This window comes from Neoarius graeffei, chromosome 13 (genome assembly GCF_027579695.1).
Source record: "Neoarius graeffei isolate fNeoGra1 chromosome 13, fNeoGra1.pri, whole genome shotgun sequence".
Lineage (NCBI taxonomy): Eukaryota > Metazoa > Chordata > Actinopteri > Siluriformes > Ariidae > Neoarius > Neoarius graeffei.
Window position 1 is genome coordinate 36,716,905 of NC_083581.1, and position 19,620 is coordinate 36,736,524.

A 19,620-nucleotide genomic window follows, 5' to 3' on the forward strand; every position below is an offset into this window, starting at 1 on the left:
GCGATTGCAGCCTGCCCAAGGCCCAAGACCAAAAAGGAAGTGAGATGGTTCTTGGGGCTGGCTGGCTATAATCGTAGGTTTCTACCTAATTATTCGGACGTCACCAGCCCGCTAACCGATCTCACTAAAAAGGGGGCTCCAGATCCGGTCCAGTGGATGGAGCAGTGCCAACAGGCCTTCTCTGAGGTAAAAGCTGCACTATGTGGGGGGCCACTTTCCCTCTCCCCTTTATTTTGCAGACTGATGCATTGGACAGAGGGCTGGGGGCTGTTTTGTCCCAGGAGGTGGAGAGTGAGGAGCACTTCGTGCTGTACATCAGCCGGAAACTGTCGATGCACGAAAGCAGGTACAGCACAATTGAGAAGGAGTGTCTTGCCATCAAGTGGGCGGTCCTCGCCCTCCGATACTACCTGCTGGGGTACCCTTTCACTCTCTGTTCGGACCACGCGCCCCTCCAGCTAAAATAAAGTGTTTTGTGCAACCATCAACTCTCGCCTGCCGTGCTTCTGTGCTCCACCCACATCAGGAACTGTTACAGCAGCATATTGTTCTTAAACGTGTGTATATATCATTCAGCATTAATGATGCCTTCCCAGATGTACAAGCTACCCATGTCATGTGCACTAATGCATCCTCATACCATTACAGATGCCGGCTTTTGAGCTGTGCACTGATAACAAGCCGGATGGTCCCTCTCCTCTTTAGTCTGGAGGACGTGGTGTCCATGATTTCTGAAAAGAATTTCTACTTTTGATTCATCAGACCTCGGGACAGTTTTCCACTTCACTTCAGTCCATCGTAAAAGAGCTCGGGCCCAGAGGAGGTGGCAGTGTTTCTGGATATTGCTTATATCTGGTTTTAACTTGCATTTGTGGATGCAGTAATGAACTGTTTTCAGACGATGGTTTTCTGAAGTGTTCCTGAGCCCATACAGTGATTTCCACTACAGACACATGTCTGCTTTTAATGCAGTGTCGCCTGAGGGACTGAAGATCATGTTACTGACCTGTTGCCAATTAACCAAATTAGGTTTTATTTTAGCATTTAACTACTTTTTCAGTCTTTTGTTGCTCCTCTCCCAACTTTTCTGAAACGTGTTCCTGACATCAATTTAGAAATGAGCAAATAGTTTTCAAAAAACAATAAAATTTCTGTTTCAACATGTGATATGTTGTCTTTCTGTATTGCTTTCAATGGAATATATAGGGTTTCTATGATTTTTGCAAATCTTCATATTCTGTTTTTATTTGTGTTTTACACAGTGTCCCAACTTTTTTTGGAATTTGGGTTGTAAATAACCTACATCCCGTGCACACATTATGATTTTATGGCCTCGATTAAATCTCATGGTCCCATTAATATACTATGTATATGTGCTGGATCAAGTGCTATTTTGTATGCTGTATTCTTAAATAAAGACACATTTGCAGTGATTACTCTGAACATTAGGACTAAGCCTAATCCTGCAGCAATAAATTTATTTTCTTTCAATTTCAATATTTATTTCAGTTCTTGTAATTGTACTCATCTTCGTTTTTGTTTATTTGGGGGGGGACACCTCTGATGTTTCAGTCTGCATTTTCTGTCCCCTGATATATTCTGGGCTTAAATGCTGAAGTTCAGGAGCTTGTGTTTAAAGGCGGTGCTTTAGAATCTTTTGAAAAACCCCATCCTGTACTCAAGAAAAATCTGCTGGCCTTGAAGGAGGTTGAACCACATACAGGTAATAATCTGAAAGGAGAGCCCAGAAAATCGACTTAAGTACAGTGGTGCTTGAAAGTTTGTGAACCCTTTAGAATTTTCTATATTTCTGCATAAATATGACCTAAAACATCATCAGATTTTCACACGAGTCCTAAAAGTAGATAAAGAGAACCCAGTTAAACAAATGAGACAAAAAATATTGTACTTGGTCATTTATTTATTGAAGAAAATGATCCAATATTGCATATCTGTGAGTGGCAAAAGTATGTGAACCTTTGCTTTCAGTATCTGGTGTGAGCCCCTTGTGCAGCAATAACTGCAACTAAACGTTTGCAGTAACTGTTGATCAGTCCTGCACACCGACTTGGAGGAATTTTAGCCCATTCCTCCGTACAGAACAGCTTCAACTCTGGGATCTTGGTGGGTTTCCTCACATGAACTGCTTGCTTCAGGTCCTTCCACAACATTTCGAATGGATTAAGATCAGGGCTTTGACTTGGCCATTCCAAAACATTAACTTTATTCTTCTTTAACCATTCTTTGGTAGAACGACTTGTGTGCTTAGGGTTGTTGTCTTGCTGCATGAACCACCTTCTTTTGAGATTCAGTTCATGGACAGATGTCCTGACATTTTCCTTGAGAATTCGCTGGTATAATTCAGAATTCATTGTTCCATCAACGATGGCAAGCCGTCCTGGCCCAGATGCAGCAAAACAAGTCCAAACCGTGATACTACCACCACCATGTTTCACAGATGGGATAAGGTTCTTATGCTGGAATGCAGTGTTTTCCTTTCTCCAAACATAACACTTCTCATTTAAACCAAATATTCTATTTTCGTCTCATCCATCCACAAAACATTTTTCCAATAGCCTTCTGGATTGTTCATGTGATCTTTAGCAAACTGCAGACGAGCAGCAATATTCTTTTTGGAGAGCAGTGGCTTTCTCCTTGCAACCCTGCCATGCACACCATTGTTGTTGAGTGTTCTCCTGATGGTGGACTCATGAACATTAACATTAGCCAATGTGAGAGAGGCCTTCAGTTGCTTAGAAATTACCCTGGGGTCCTTTATGAACTCGGCGACTATTAGATGTCTTGCTCTTGGAGTGATCTTTGTTGGTTGACCACTCCTGGGGAGGGTAACAATGGACTTGAATTTCCTCCATTTGTACACAATCTGTCTGACTGTGGATTGGTGGAGTCCAAACTCTTTAGAGATGGTTTTTTCACCTTTTCCAGCCTGATGCTTTTTCTGAGGTCCTCAGAAATCTCCTTTGTTCGTGCCATGATGCACTTCCACAACCATGTGTTGTGAAGATCAGACTTTGATAGATCCCTGTTCTTTAAATAAAACAGGGTGCCCACTCACACCTGATTGTCATCCCATTGATTGAAAACACCTGACTCTAATTTCACCTTCAAATTAACTGCTAATCCTAGAGGTTCACATACTTTTGCCACTCACAGATATGTAATATTGGATCATTTTTCTCAATAAATAAGTGGCCAAGTATAATATTTTTGTCTCATTTGTTTAACTGGGTTCTCTTTATCTACTTTTAGGACTTGTGTGAAAATCTGTTGATGTTTTAGGTCATATTTATGCAGAAATATAGAAAATTCTAAAGGGTTCGCAAACTTTCAAGCACCACTGTAGGTGCGTACAGTAAGCCGACTCTGAAGATGAGGAACTTTTCCCCATGTAAATCTTGATATAACTTTTGAACCAATGTTCAATACATTTCAGAATGCAACAACTACTCTTTGATTCTAATTATTAAACCGTTTTGAGTAAATGGATGATCTGCTTAGGGAAGCGTTTTGATTCCTGCATGTGTGCTAGTTAGAGTTTAAGTTGAAAATCACTCGAGTTTTCCTTTAATATTTTACATTCAGGTCAACAAGTGACTCTTTCTCAAAGTTTGTAATGAGCTCATTTCCGTTATCTCATGTCTTTCAAGTTCTGTGCACTTTGCTTTTTCCCTCCACACTTGATTTAAACGTGTTGCTCTTTCAGTCTTCAAATGAAACAAAACCTCCCCCCATACTCTTTCATTAAAAAAAGACCAAAAAACGCTTTTTCTTTATTCCTTTGATATTGTAATTAAAATCACCTCAGCCCGTGGCGCTAAATCTGTCAGCAACTTGAATGCACTGAAAAGAAGATTCCAGAGAAACAATTCGCACACCCTCAGGCCTCAGCAGGGAACGGTTCAGTGTATAGCCGTGCTCGCAGCTTAATTAAAATTGGACGTCTGAGACATTCCTGTGGGAATTAATTTGAAACCATTTTAATTAGTCTTTGATGAGAAAGCGATGCATGGGGAAAAAGGGGGTTAGGAAAATGGAAGTAAATCTCAGGCTATAGTCAGAGTGTTTCTGGAGATCAGCCACAAGTGTGTGGATGAGTATATTTACGTGTGTAAGCATCGTTTCGGTCTGTTGGATTGAAGTAATGCTTTGGCAAAAACGTGTGTATTTACTTGTGCACTAGAGCTGTGACTGTAATAGCTAAGTGATAGGCCTCATGTAAAATCCTCTGACCACATCCAGTGTTTCAGTGATGTCATGCTAACGTGGTTTAGGACAGTAGTTCTCAACCTTTTCTACTTTAAGGCCCACCTATTCATATTTGTAACTAGTCGGGGCCCGTTAAAAAGATCCCCAATTATTTTGCTCATCTATTCTATTAGAATCTAATAATCTATAATAAAGTGTATAAATGGGATGCAACCTCACTCCCTGTTACAGATGGGAGCCCAGGAATTAAATAAATGCAATAAAAACAAAACATTTTTAATTGTAGGTATTGTATTTAAAACTGTATGATTGTGCCAGAAGCCAAACCATGCATGCAGGACATTCTCACTCAAAAGGGATTAATGATCCAAAAGTGGAGTCTGGTCCATTAACACAAGAACTTATTACCATGTTTGTGTTCAACAAACAAGCAAATTATTAAAACCAAGAAGTCCACTCAAAAGGAGTGGATATAGAAGCCATTCAGTGGGATTAGATCCATACACGCTAACAAAGAAGGATTTTTCCTATGAGTTGGAAAATGATCTATCCGTTGAGTTCCCCGACATCTCAAACTACCTGGTGCTGCAGACATCGTTCTACATGGACACACAGATGAAAACCTGGAAGAGCATGGAGGCGTGGAACTTTTTGTATGTGGCTGGGTTGAAGATGTGGGGATCAGGACACAAAGACAGACAGCGATAGATGGATCTAAATGCATGAGTGTTTATTAGCAGGCGTGATATTTACAAAAGCAAAATAGAAAGCAGAGTATTTAAGCAGCGTTACAAACGTGACGGTGATGATGATAATGCTTCGTAAAGCCTCTGTGAAAGCAGCGTCCGTATCTGTGCGCGCTGATTGCGCTCAAATCAGTATCAGGTGTTTCCCATAATGACCGGGTCCCAAGCGCGTGCACAACGTGCTCCAGGAGTGTGCGCGGCTGCTCGAGCTGCACCAGGCTTAAGCGCACAAAGGCGCGACAGTCAAGTGTTTGCCTACTGTGTGACCACAACTTTTAGCTCACGTGTATATCGCCACCAAAATGCCTCATTTTCATCGATAACCCATCGCAAAGCATTGCGAGTTGTAGTGTGACTGTAGCTTAATGAGGCGGATGTGACATCAGACGCAACCCAGCAATCGTACCCTACTCTGAGTAAAAATTAGCTTCAACTTGAAAAAACTTTGCAGCCCACTAGATGGCGCTTCGTTGAGAAACACTGGTTTAGGACGCTGTGACTTAATGTAATCTATAATAAACAATGTAAACAAAACTAAGGAATGGACATGAACACTGGAACGAATTTATTTTTGTTTGGGTTTTTTTTCTTCATATGATTTTAGTAGTCCTTCAAGATTATTACTTGTCACACTGTCTAACATCGGGGCGGCACGGTGGTGTAGTGGTTAGCGCTGTCGCTTCACAGCAAGAAGGTCTGGGTTCGAGCCTCGTGGCCGGCGAGGGCCTTTCTGTGCGGAGTTTGCATGTTCTCCCCGTGTCCGTGTGGGTTTCCTCCGGGTGCTCCGGTTTCCCCCACAGTCCAAAGACATGCAGGTTAGGTTAACTGGTGGCTCTAAATTGACCGTAGGTGTGAATGTGAGTGTGAATGGTTGTCTGTGTCTATGTGTCAGCCCTGTGATGACCTGGCGACTTGTCCAGGGTGTACCCCGCCTTTCGCCCGTAGTCAGCTGGGATAGGCTCCAGCTTGCCTGCGACCCTGTAGAACAGGATAAAGCGGCTAGAGATAATGAGATGAGACACTGTCTAACATGATCGCGCCTGACTTCTATAGCACTGAAGATGTTCAAATCTACTCCGATCAACCCGGATACATTTAGACTGAGAGGGAAACAGTGTACGCTTTTATCTTGTAACTATTCCTTTAATGTAGTGGGAACATATTTCTGACAAACATTTTCCACCTGGAGCTGAACAACTATTACAATATTCTGCAGCATTATAGTCTTTAAAATGCTGATGTTTTGTCTGTTGAAAAATGTCCACCCTGTAGGAGTTAAGGGTCCTACCACTTCGGCTGAGGCTTCTGGTCTGTTCCAGAGTTAAAGAGCTCAGGTGAATATGATACATGCTTCGTGTTTAGCTGGAGATTCCTCCTCTAGAGTCTTTCATTTACTCAATACACAGTGTATGTCCCTGAGAAGCTTAGCTTAGCTCACCCCTGTCGTATACACCTGTCACCAAGTAGCAGTCACATTTACTAAAGTCCTGATACAGAGTCCCCTTTCAATAGTATATACTAGCAAAGTGTGTGTGTGTTGGCAGATCTTACTTCTAGAGGCTCTCTGTAGCAGTAGTAGAGGTTTGCGTTGTTGTTGTTAAAGCCACTTCAGCCCACTCTAGATCCTTGTTCAGTCTTCCTCGGTGTCTAAACATTTAAGAGTTTCACCTCAAACACTTTAAAGTGGTTCCTTTCCGAAAGCACGACAGGAGTTCGGCTGCTGTCGGATGATCCACACACTCCAGGACGCCAAGTAAGGAGAAGAAATAATGAATTATAGAAACCGCACTGATTACAGAACATTTACTGTTACAGGTTCCTTCAGGAAGCACACATTAGTTCTTACGTTTATTTACCTGGAGAGTGAATTCAATATTAGTCCGTGTTGGTCTAGTCCAGTGTTAATCTAATCTAAAAATTAGCATTAACATTTCTTTTGTTTTAACGTTGCTAAAAATAAATCTTGCCAGTAATCTAATTGTATGACAACGTGTTAAACAGTGTAGGTTAAACATATGGAGATGAGGGAGGGGGTAATATTCCAAGAAAAACACTCCAAGGTTAAAGTCGGAAATTTATGAGATTCAAGTTGGCTATTCTCTGAGATTAAAAAGCGTGCGCTTGTTTTTTTGTTTTTGTTTTTTTGTTTTTGTTTTTTTGTGGGGGGTCAAGGAACCAGATTGCTTCACTTTGTAAGGTTGGCTCAACATCATCACACTACAGACACCCCGGCTGAGCCGAGAGTTATAGGAAATGCAGGATATCCTCCTCTTTAGTGCAATATAAAAGAATAAAATGCTAAGAGGTTTTCAAATGCATTTTCCAGAATGTACTCCAGCCAGGACGTGTGAGAGGGGTTGTGGGGTTTTGTTTTGTTTCTTTCTTTTTCTTGTATTTTTTTTTTTTTTTAATCCCCCGCTGGCCAAAAGGCCCGAAGGGGGATTATGTCATGGCAATGTCCATCCGTCCCGGGAAGGGTCCTCACCTTCTGAAATCAACTCTTCTCACAATTTTTGGAGGAATTTCACGAAACTTGGTAGGATTCTTTTGTATCTGTTGGTAATACGCATATTGCAATTTCATTCAGTTCAGTCGCATTTTACCAGAGTTCTGGCCCAGTTAGCAGTGGGGGATATTGTGCTCTCCGAACACTCTCCGGGTGGGTTGTTTTGTTTTTACTGTAAATTTGTGACTTCTTAATCTTAGAATTTCTGAGTTGGGTTTTTTTTCCCCCTCATAAATTATATGACGAATCTCAGAAATTCTGAGGTTACCCCCCACCTTAGCTCTTTAATGTGTTTTTTACCAGCAATGGCCATCATAGTATTGATAAAGTTCAACTGTCCTTTCTTTTTCTGGACACAACCATCCAATCAGACTGAGCCTAAGGGAAAGGGGTAAAATTGGGATTTCAGAGGTACAGGAGATGTAAATGGATGAGCTATGACATTCAACTTGAACATTATTATGTAACGTGCATTTTCACGTCAGTGTTGGGATTCTTCCAGATTCTCTGGTTTCTTCCCAAAAAACATGCCAGTAGGTGGATTAGTCTCTCAAATTTACCCCTGGGGTGTGTGTGTGTGTGTGTGTGTGTGTGTGTGTGTGTGTGTGAAAGCCTCAAGGTACTCTTCTGTACATAAGTGTGTTTATATGGAATTATTGAACTTTCACTGTTCATGCTGCTTATCTGTCTCTTTGGAGTGCTGGAGCAGTGTTTCCTCAGTCCCAATCCTAGAGTTTGGTTTTATTATTATTAATAGTAGTAGTAGCATTTCTTTAGATCCTGAAGATTTTGATCATAATTTAATAGTCTGAATGATAATGAGGTGTGTTAGAGTTTTGGATTGTGAAACACTGCTGTTATGTCCTGTTTTAGAGTTTGTGTGTGGGCGTATTTTCATTCTGCTTGCATGTTGTCTTCTCTTCTTCAGGTATGAAGTGTTATCTGTGGGCTTGCACTGTTTTGAGGTGTGTGTGTGTGTCTGTGTTTTGTGCATTTCTCCTCTTCAGCCCAGACATGAATACTTTAACGTGCCTGTGTACTGATTGGCTGTTGGTGGCTGCCCGTCATGCATGCTGAGCCCCTCCCCCATGCACGATGTGCCTGCTGGTCCTCTTCTTCCACCACCGTCCTATCAGAATGCAGCATCTCTGGGTCTCCAGTCTCATTGTCATCGTGTGTGTGTGTGTGTTGTTTATGCCACATTCATTCTCTCTCTCTTTCTCATGTACACACTCACACTCCTGTGTACCTTCATCCCTCATCTACCTGTACCTGTGTGGAACAAGTGAGAGCTCCCCCTGGTGGTCTTCCTCCCCTTGAAGTGCTACCTGTTTGTTCAAATGTATTACTGTGTGATTACTTTTTTTCATTCTAAACATGAATTTGGCAAAGCAGTATGTTGAAAGAAGAAATTGATATGGCGATTGGAAGCTGGTATGGATGGATGTTTGTTTGTTTGTTTGTTTGTTTCTTTCTTTCTGACAAACCATTTCTGTAATGTTTGGTGCACTGCGTAGAGGTTTTAAATTCTGAAGATCGTTTTTTCGGTCTGAATGAAGCTTAATACACCATTATCCTGGTCTAATTTAAGAGGAAAAATCCACCCTGAACCATGTGCATGATCTTTACTGGTGTTTATAACGTTGACATGTTTGCTTTAAGCTTCTTTCATCAACACGTTGGTCTGTTTTTCACTTCACATAGCCTATATTGCCCACGCTGACAGTGGTGCAGTGGGATTTCGCCCTCATTCCACCTCTACCTAAAGAGACCAATGCGGCGGCGCTTTAGTCCGTTAGTCTGTCCAGGTGTTTCACCGGTATACTCTGCTTGAACACATCTGCTTCCTGACCTTTTCATGCTGATACCACCGTAGATCTCTAACTCACAGAGTCGAGTCTGTGATGTAACTCATATCGCTGCATTGCGTTCTGGATATTCAAGTCCAATGTTTGCGTCAACATCTCCACTATTTATTTCTACGCTAGATTTCTCGTTAATATGAGATTGAACAATAATGAGACTGCAGTTTTGTTTTCAGGACCAAAACATGATCACTTTTGAGAATGCTGAAATGTTTTCTTCTGTTAAATGTCAGTGTACCATAACTGGGTTAACATGTTTCAGAGTGGAGTGTTTGTTTGTTTGTTTGTTTGTTTTTATTTTTCTTCAATATACTGAAGTTTGTCTGTGCATTATGACAAAACACTGACATCATCATGACTGCTTATGGATATGATGAGGAGCTGTCAGTCAGTGTATGATGTGTTTATAGTACTGTATGTATGTATTTGTATGTAGTTAATAGACATCACCATCAAGGTTGCCAGAATGGACAGATTGTTTCCATCACCTTATACTATTTAATCCACCTAGCATTTATAGTAACCCTGAATACTAAAACATGAGGTTTACATGGTTAATAATTATATAGATTGGATCAAAGGTCAAAGGTATTTCTGAAAGCGTTACATATTTAGCACGTTTTGTATAGGCAAATTAGTACAGTAGATGATCCGACAACAGGAATTCCTGAAGCCTAGAACATGTACTAAACTAACCTTTTTGTAATAACAAATAGTGGTTTTACTGGATTTGATGTCTCCTGTATATTTGTGTCGACATTTGGCAAATGTGAAAAATAGGCCAAATAGACAGGAAGTTCAAGCTAGCAACCTAGTTCATCTGCGAACTTGAGTACAAATCAGGAATGCAGTTTTGGAACACTTGTGCTTAATCGTGACTGTTAAGAGTTTAATGTGGTGATACACACACACGTGCATCTGCACACACAAACACTGTTTCAGTTCTGTAGTCTTTAAAATAATGCAATTTAAGCACTTTGGATAATACTCGCTATTTACAGACACTTAAGCCATCAAACATATTTCAAGCATTAATGAACATAAATATACAATTTTAAATTTCACACATCACAAAAACCGACTAAAGCACTATTACATAGTGATCAATTCTCATGATGCAGTGTAAAGCTTTATCCTACAGTACACACACAACAAATCCAACTGGATTCTTCCTATAAACTGTAAGCTCACACTGGAGAAAGACTGTAACTTTTAATGTAAAATGTGTAGCGTTGTAAATTCTAATGATGCGTAAGGTTCACCGAACAATAACGTCATAATATGATTCTTGAAACGTTGCACTGTTTTTAGCCTCTGTTTGGAAATGATTTACAAGATACCATGTTATCAACGAGAGTGATTTTTGTATCTAAAGTATGTAGAGTTGTATTAGTTTTGTTACTATGAATTGTTTTGTTAAAAAAGGTGAATAAAGTGATGATGATGATGATGATGATTTTCCATTTAGTTGAAGTTAATCATGGAGCCAGATCTGACAGGAAGTTTATACCACAGTGTTGATGAATTCTCGAATCTGATTGGTTAGAAGGTGTTGATTTAATTTTCTATAACAGCAGCTCTGACTACATAAAGTCAAATAATAAACTGACATTTACAACATTATACCTTTTTTTCCTTTTTCAAGTAATGATCATTAATTTAACATTTATAGAAGGAGTCTCCAGTGGGAGCATTTTGTACCAGTCAGTTACAGTCAAGTTTTCCACCATGGGAAGGATTTTACGCTTTCCAGCTTCTTGGTTAAACTGATAAACTTTTTTTTTTAATAATTTATTTTATTGTCTTATTGACTTCAAGAGAGAGGGGGGAAAAAGATAGGCTAGGAAACTTACTCACAATGTAAGTCATAACGGCAACTAACTCCTTTTGTTGATGTTCAGCACCATTAAATGTAGCTATAAATGGATAAAATCTAAGATGTCATTTCTCATCTCATCTCATTATCTGTAGCCGCTTTATCCTGTTCTGCAGGCAAGCTGGAGCCTATCCCAGCTGACTACGGGCGAAAGGCGGGGTACACCCTGGACAAGTCGCCAGGTCATCACAGGGCTGACACATAGACACAGACAACCATTCACACTCACATTCACACCTACGGTCAATTTAGAGTCACCAGTTAACCTAACCTGCATGTCTTTGGACTGTGGGGGGAAACCGGAGCACCCGGAGGAAACCCACGCAGACACGGGGAGAACATACAAACTCCACACAGAAGGGCCCTCGCCGGCCACGGGGCTCGAACCCAGAACCTTCTTGCTGTGAGGCGACAGCGCTAACCACTACACCACCGTGCCGCCCCAGATGTGTCATTTGTTTAATTAATAAAAATGCTAATATCTGGCAAATCACTATGGTGTAAGAAGAATATCCTTGTGTCCGAAATCACTCCCTACTCACTATATAGTGGACTATATAGTGAGTTCGCCATTTTGTAGTGCTGTCCGATTGTATAGTAAGAATTATTACACCCTATACAGCGGACTCGTAGTATCCCACAGTGCAGTGTGAAAAGTAGTGTACAACCGATGGTCACTAACCAAGCAATATATACCATCATGCATTGCAGTCGCGCTGGAAAAAAAAAAGTGTGTTGGGGTGATGGACGGAGGAAGAAACACATTATAAACAGACATTCAAGTCCAATTAAAAATAGTAAAAGAACAGAAAAAAAGCTAAAATGGAATAAGACAGATAAAATACAGAGCGAGGAATTAATCAAAAGTCTTAAATTTGATTTAATAAAATGCAGCGGCAAAGAAGAAAAAGTATTCAGCCTTGATTTAAAAGAACAGCAGCAGACACAACGTACTTTGTATTTATTAATGCAGGAAATACGCTCAGTATAATATGGATTTATTATTTTGAAAACCCACCAGCCGACTGGTCTGGCACGTTTTAATTGTGCGACAGTAATGACGTAAATATCAGCGCAGCAGAGTAGTGTCCAAAAGTGTTTTTTTTTTTTTCATTTTACCAATTAGCTCACTATATAGTCCTCTATATAGTAATTCCCTAGATAGTGAGTAGGGAGTAGTGAACGAGTGAGTGATTTCGGACACAGGGTAAAACTTTTGCTGTATTTTAAAGATAACCAATTTCAAGGTGGGAACAGTAATATCACATGTAACTGTAAATGTTTAATAAATAAAAATTGTAATCATTTGGCAAATTACTGTAGTATCTACATCATACCATCATGTCATTAATGAATTTCCTATAACTGCACACCCTGACAGGTCTTATTCCTTACCTGTCCCTCAGAACAGATGAAAACTTTTCTTTCTGTCCATTATGAACCTGAGGTAGTGTCAATATATGACCATGTATTTAATTAAAAGGCATAGAATAAAATAGTCATTAATAAGGAACCAGAAAACTCACCGAATGGCAAAAAATAAATAAATACAAATGGAGTCCTGAGTTTCCTTTTTGCTTGGAGTTTCTTACCTTTTATTACAGTTTAATCACAATTAATATTGATGCAGAAAACCAAACACAATGATCCAGAATAGCACTTAAATAATAAAAAGTGACATTTTTGTCAAACTTATTTAGTGACTCGGGTCTCTCACTCTCTAATAATGTGGCTCTAAACGAGTGCATGGGGTAAAACTATGAAACGTATAGATTAAAGACTCATAGACAGTGCTAGTATTAGCTCGTGAATTGGAGAATGAATGAGTTCCAGAGACTGTAAAATGAAGATAAAGGACAAAAATGGCCAAAATGAAACAAAACAGAAAGCAACACCACTTCCCAAATCTTTCAGTTTAATTTTTAGGTTAGTATCTAGTGGATTTTTAAAGTAACCCTGTAAAGAGTCCAGTCCAACTGCAGCTGAAAAATTATAAAATTCCTGAACGTACCCTGAAGAACCTGGACTCTGTAAAAAGGGAGAAACATTTTTCTTCTTTTTCGAAGTCTTTGCTTGGGAAAAAAGATCACTGTGGTGTGCGTGCATTTCTGAATGTGTGGACATAATCTCTGTTTTCCTCTCCCAATCTTTGCAATATATCTGACAGTATATCTATACCTTCGTAGACGCTCTGTACACACTTTGTGAAAATCTAGTAGATTTAATTCCACTTATTTGCTATGAAGCATGATTCTGGCAACCCTGCTATTAACGGTCCTGTCTGCTGCTCGTCCACTGAAAATATGAATAGAATGAGCATGGGGCAGCATGATTCCTACCCCAGTGGGCCTCTATTAATGCTTGTTGCAGTTCCCATTTTGACCACTAGGTACAGTAATAACTCTGTGGAGCTGAATAGGGTGGTGAGCACGCCGCCCCCTGTGCTGCCGTGCAAAGGCAAACTGCAGTATCTGCATATTGTATCGGTGGCAAAAGACGGTCCAATAGCGAATAGGCGATGCTTGGACCATCTTTTGCCACCGACTCAATACGCAGATACTGCAGTTTGCCTTTGCATGGCAGTATGATTATGCAACATTTAAACAAGCAGATTAATGGATTATATCTTATGTGTCAATTAGCAATACTTTTTTAAAATCGCTGCTCAGCCAAAGGAGTTGTGTCAAATGGGGTTGTGAATGAGGGCGTTAAGAAGATTAACATTTATTGAAAGGCTGCTATTTGTACCTATGGATAAGCCACCACTTTTTAACAATGTACCAGCCTAGGGAATCCGTAAAATGTCCAGTTTTTGGATACATTCACACTGAAAAATCTGACTTTTAAAGGTGTAGTAGTCAATCTTTAAGAAACTCCTACTTGAAAAAGCACTTGTCCTATCAGCCAGAGATCACTCGTTGAATCCCAGTGATGCCCAAGAGCAGGGCTTAATTTGAGCCGGAACATGACGGAACAAGATCCGGAACCTCCGTCGTCGGATCCGGCAGCTATTTTCATTTCATTCGGTGTTCCAGCAGCTATTTAAATGGATCAGATCACCTCTGTGACCATCACAAAGTGAAAAAAAATCAAACAATAAATTAAATAAATAAGTAAATAAAAATTTGTTTAGTGTTCGGTTTTGATTTTGATATCTGTTGTTGATTTCTCTCCTAAGACATCCACAAAATCTATGCGAAAGGGGAAGGGGGGGACATGGGGTGTATACTTCCGCTCAATAGAACACCGGGTTTTTTATAGCCGTTAGCTTGCGCTGTGGAAAAAATGGCAAAAAAACAAGAAAGCTTACTAAAATTTTTCAAAGTCCCAGGACAGCCGGATTCTAAACTTTACCTTGCCCTCTACAGACATTTTACACAGGCAGCGCAGGATCCCGCCCGTGATGGAGCAACCCGAGAGAGCTACAATGGGCTGGCAAAGCGCCGGTGCATCCTGAACCGGCCGACCACCTGCGAACAATCCCAGTTACAGAACAAATCCTTGACTATGTGACGGGTGTAGGCAGATCGCTGCCCTGAAAAAAAACGTTACATGTCAACTCGTTATTACTTAAGAAAAGAATTAACCGTGTTACTTGAAAAAGAAAAAAATGGTTCACGTCACTTTTTAAAAACCCGTTATTACTTACCCATTACTTGAATCGATTGCACTTACAGTATGGCTGCTACTTGAATCCTTGGAATATAGTAAAACTTGAATCCTTAAAATGAATTCTCCAACTTGTTTTGTAAACCCTTTATTTCTTAACTATTACTTGAATTGATTGCACTTATGTTTGCTGGCACTTATGTTTGCTGGCACTGCTTTTAAACTTGAAATATGCTTGAAATCCTAGGCTATGCTTTTAAATACCCTACTTAAATCCTTAAAATGAGTCATTTAACTCATGTCTTGTGTGATCTGATCTCCAATGGTGAAATAAACCGGTTGTGATATGAGTACAGGCTGTTATTTTAGAAGATAAATTTAATATATAATTTAATATATAGCCTAATAAAAAATAATATTTTATAACGTAATATCACGACAGGCGGCACGGTGGTGTAGTGGTTAGCGCTGTCGCCTCACAGCAAGAAGGTCCGGGTTCGATCCCCGTGGCCGGCGAGGGCCTTTCTGTGTGGAGTTTGCATGTTCTCCCCGTGTCCACGTGGGTTTCCTCCGGGTGCTCTGGTTTCCCCCACAGTCCAAAGACATGCAGGTTAGGTTAACTGGTGACTCTAAATTGAGCGTAGGTGTGAATGTGAGTGTGAATGGTTGTCTGTGTCTATGTATCGGCCCTGTGATGACCTGGCGACTTGTCCAGGGTGTACCCCGCCTTTCGCCCGTAGTCAGCTGGGATAGGCTCCAGCTTGCCTGCGACCCTGTAGAACAGGATAAAGCGGCTACAGATAATGAGATGAGATGGAATATCACGACATGTTACTGTCTGTAACTGTCCGTCACTAAAGCGTTTTCTAAGATCATAATGTCTGATGTTATTTTTTTTTTTTGCCAAGCAGGGCCACTGCCGGGTCGGTCGACACGTGGTAGGTCTATTGTTCAAATGCGTTCTACAGTCTATGGGGCTGCGTTGTGGGTGCAAGTGCCAGGACCATTTTATTTATTTACTTTCTTTATAATCTCAGTCAGATACACAAGCAAGATTAAGTCTTTACTCTGCTGTGTTTTATTATGGCCATCAATATATTGTAACCTGTGTTTGATTTGTTAATTGTTGATCCAGTTGTTGCCTTAACGCAGGGGTCTGCAATGGCTCGGGAGCCAGATGTGGCTCTTTTGGTGACTGCATCTGGCTCGCAGATTAATCAGCTCACATTGAGATCAAGAAGTACACCTCCATTTAATGAAAAAGTCAGTTAGCTGTCCGCAAAGCAAAGCCTTTTGACAAAGAACATGGCTGGTAGGCTACCGTACATTTCAACAGGAATGGACAGAGGAATTCACCTTTGTGGGGTGAGAGGGTTCTGCTTTGTGTCCAATAGGCCTATACAATGACAAGATTGCATCGATGAAACAATGAAATAAAGCGGCACTTCGAAACACGCCAAGCTACGTTTGCGTCAAAATATTCAGCGGGGGACAGGAGGAAGACGGCATGTCAAGAGCCTCTTCATTATGAAAAAGAATATATTACACTCAAATTGTTGGTCATACATAAAAATGCATTTTAATTGTATTCAGCGTCACTTTTTATATACGGCTCTCACGAAAATGTATTTGAAAATATTTGGCGTTCCGGGACCTCCCACTTCACAAATTAAGCACTGCCCAAGAGGGAGGGGTGGCTGTCAATTACAGCAACAGTAACCAATCATGGGCGTCTATGAGCTCATGCATACAGATAATGAGTGTGTTGTGCTGCCGCCAACATTGCAAAAGATGCAGTTGGTTAGTATCACATGCCTTGGAGGAAGCACGTGATGACCTTTGCCCTCCCTGGTCATGTGATGGGTATTCCCACCCTGTCTGTTGGGTGGGAATATCCCTGTATCTAAATCTTATCTCATCTCATTATCTCTAGCCGCTTCATCCTTCTACAGAGTTGCAGGCAAGCTGGAGCCTATCCCAGCTGACTATGGGCGAAAGGCGGGGTACACCCTGGACAAGTCGCCAGGTCATCACAGGGCTGACACATAGACACAGACAACCATTCACACTCACATTCACACCTACGGTCAATTTAGAGTCACCAGTTAACCTAACCTGCATGTCTTTGGACTGTGGGGGAAACCGGAGCACCCGGAGGAAACCCACGTGGACACGGGGAGAACATGCAAACTCTGCACAGAAAGGCCCTCGCCGGCCCCGGGGCTCGAACCCAGGACCTTCTTGCTGTGAGGCGACAGCGCTAACCACTACACCACCGTGCCGCCCCTGTATCTAAATGATAAAAAATAAAAAAGATTCTTACTTGAACAAATAACCTCATGGATCTAAAGCATAATGATATGAAAAGTTGTAAGCTATGGCTTCAGCACAAGTGTATTAAGTTGCCGAGAAAACCAATTTGGAAAACTGATTTGTTTTCCAAAAAAATCCACTGTAGATCGTGGGGGCGGAGCTTCATGAACATGGGTGGGACAAATATCAAATCCACCTACTGTTAGAGTACTGCTAATCTGAGAAAATTGGAAAAGTAGAAACCTGTATAAATTACACTTTTAGTGAAAAGCAATGCACCACACCAGCAAAAAAAAACCTTTCAAAAATTATACAAAATATTTTTCTTGGTGTAAATTGGAAACTCCTCTGCTCCCTGTTGAAATCTTGATGTTGGTGTAGATAAGAATCTGTTGAAACGGCCTTCACTGTTCTGTAGGTCGCTGCCCTTCGTGAAGCTCTGTAGTCGCTTAAATGCATTTTGCTGATGCATTAAGGAGCTGCAGAGCTCAGCGGGTCATGAATGATTCAGCACTTTTAGTGATGGATGCACATGTTCAGTGCCAAGCGTAAAAACCCTGTCTGAGTAAGAGCGAGAGGCTGTGAGGAGGGAATCGATATGTGGAAATGGGTCGAGTCCACCAGTTGAGTCCGCTGAATACACAGAGTGAAAAGCAGTGATGATTCAGGCGCCAAGTTTCTCAGACTCGTAGAACATTTGAAGGTTAGAATTATGGTCATGATCATTTAGGAGCATCACGTATCTATAGCAAATTAGTCAAAATATTTATTTCCATGTGTATCATCTCATCTCATTATCTGTAGCCGCTTTATCCTGTTCTACAGGGTCGCAGGCAAGCTGGAGCCTATCCCAGCTGACTACGGGCGAAAGGCGGGGTACACCCTGGACAAGTCGCCAGGTCATCACAGGGCTGACACATAGACACAGACAACCATTCACACTCACATTCACACCTACGGTCAATTTAGAGTCACCAGTTAACCTAACCTGCATGTCTTTGGACTGTGGGGGAAACCAGAGCAACCGGAGGAAACCCACGCGGACACGGGGAGAACACGCAAACTCCGCACAGAAAGGCCCTCGCCGGCCACGGGGCTCGAACCCGGACCTTCTTGCTGTGAGGCGACAGCGCTAACCACTACACCACCGTGCCGCCCCAAGTCCAAGTCATTAAAGAAAATTTTGAGTCGAGTGCACTATAGAGACTTTTCACCATCACGTGACCCCATAGCAATGGTAAATAGGGCACCATGACAGGGGGCACACTTGTAGTGCTTCATTCAGCTGAGTTAGTTGTTATTGATCGTTATGGGAAGGTTTTGCTGCGCTTTTGGATGTGCAAATTGTTTTGAACGTCAGATTTTTTAATTTACAAAAGTAATTCATCATTGGGGAGAAAATAGATTTCTAAACGTAGAAGGGGGGAAAAACATTCAGCGGGACTCGGTGTTGAACGGAGAGGTCAAAAACACCAGTGTTTTTACCTATGCTCACTTCATTTCCACAAAGGTAAGAATTCCAAAAAAAACCAAATTAAGTTTCCCAACTGCAGCGTGGTGCTCATTCTTATACAGTGAAGTGAACATGAGCAACACAGAGCCGCTTTCACCGAGGTGCATTTATATTCAGGGATCCTTCGGCATACGTTGTGTGTGCGTTTGGGACCCAGTCGTTATGGGAAACACCTGATACTGATTTGAGAACAATCAGCTCATGCATATAAGGACACAGAGGCTTTATGAAGTATTATTATTATTATTATTATTATGGTCACATTTGTTTGTAGCCATGTTTATGACTCTGCTTTTGGTTTTGTTTTATTTTTGTAAATATCACGCCTGCTAATAAACACACTTCCTGCACTTACGGTAGACCCGTCTACGGCCGCATACCTGACAGAATACTTGCAAAGACTCTGTGAAAACAGCATGCTGATTGCTCTCAAATCAGCATTAGGTGTTTTCCATAATGATTGGGTCCCAAGTGCATGCATAGCGCGCTCTGAAGGCTCCCAGAATGTAAATGCACCTCAGTGAAAGCTGCTCTGCAGAGCTACTGTGTTGTTCATGTTCAGTTCACTGTATAAGAATGAGCACTGTGCTGCAGTTGTGAAATTATTATTATTATTATTAGTTCTTTCCTTCGTGGAAATGAAATGAGCATAGCATAGTGTTTTTGACCTCTCTATTTGACAGCGAGTCCCACTGAATGTTTTTTCCCCATTATCCCTTCTATGTTTAGAAATCTGTCTAGTTATTTTCCTCCCGATGATGAAATACTTTTGGTAAATTAAAAATTCTGATGTCTTTGTTTTGTTCAAAATGATTTGCATGTCCAAAAACGCAGGAAAACATTCCCATACTGATCACTAATAACTAACTCAGCTGAATGAAGCACTACAAGCGTGCCCCCATCATGACAGCGTAGTCTCTATTGATCCGAGTCGAGTCCAAGAACAAGGCCCTGTCCGCACGGCA

At 41.1% G+C, this 19,620-nt stretch overlaps 1 protein-coding gene across 4 annotated transcripts in view; it reads left to right on the forward strand.

The window, feature by feature from the left end:
* LOC132896665 (AP-1 complex subunit sigma-2) overlaps positions 1–19,620 on the forward strand; it is a 103,399-nt gene that overhangs the window by 64,624 nt on the left and 19,155 nt on the right. For 2 of the 4 annotated variants that reach the window (XM_060937654.1, XM_060937656.1), the window contains one exon: positions 8,487–10,797. The exons of the other annotated variants lie outside the window; for them this stretch is intronic. Coding sequence is in view for 1 of the 2 variants with exons in the window: in XM_060937656.1 (XP_060793639.1) it covers positions 8,487–8,522 (36 nt within the window). In the remaining variant the exon portion in view is untranslated. Of the gene's footprint in view, positions 1–8,486; positions 10,798–19,620 lie in introns of those variants that run through there. 4 annotated transcript variants of the gene reach the window in all.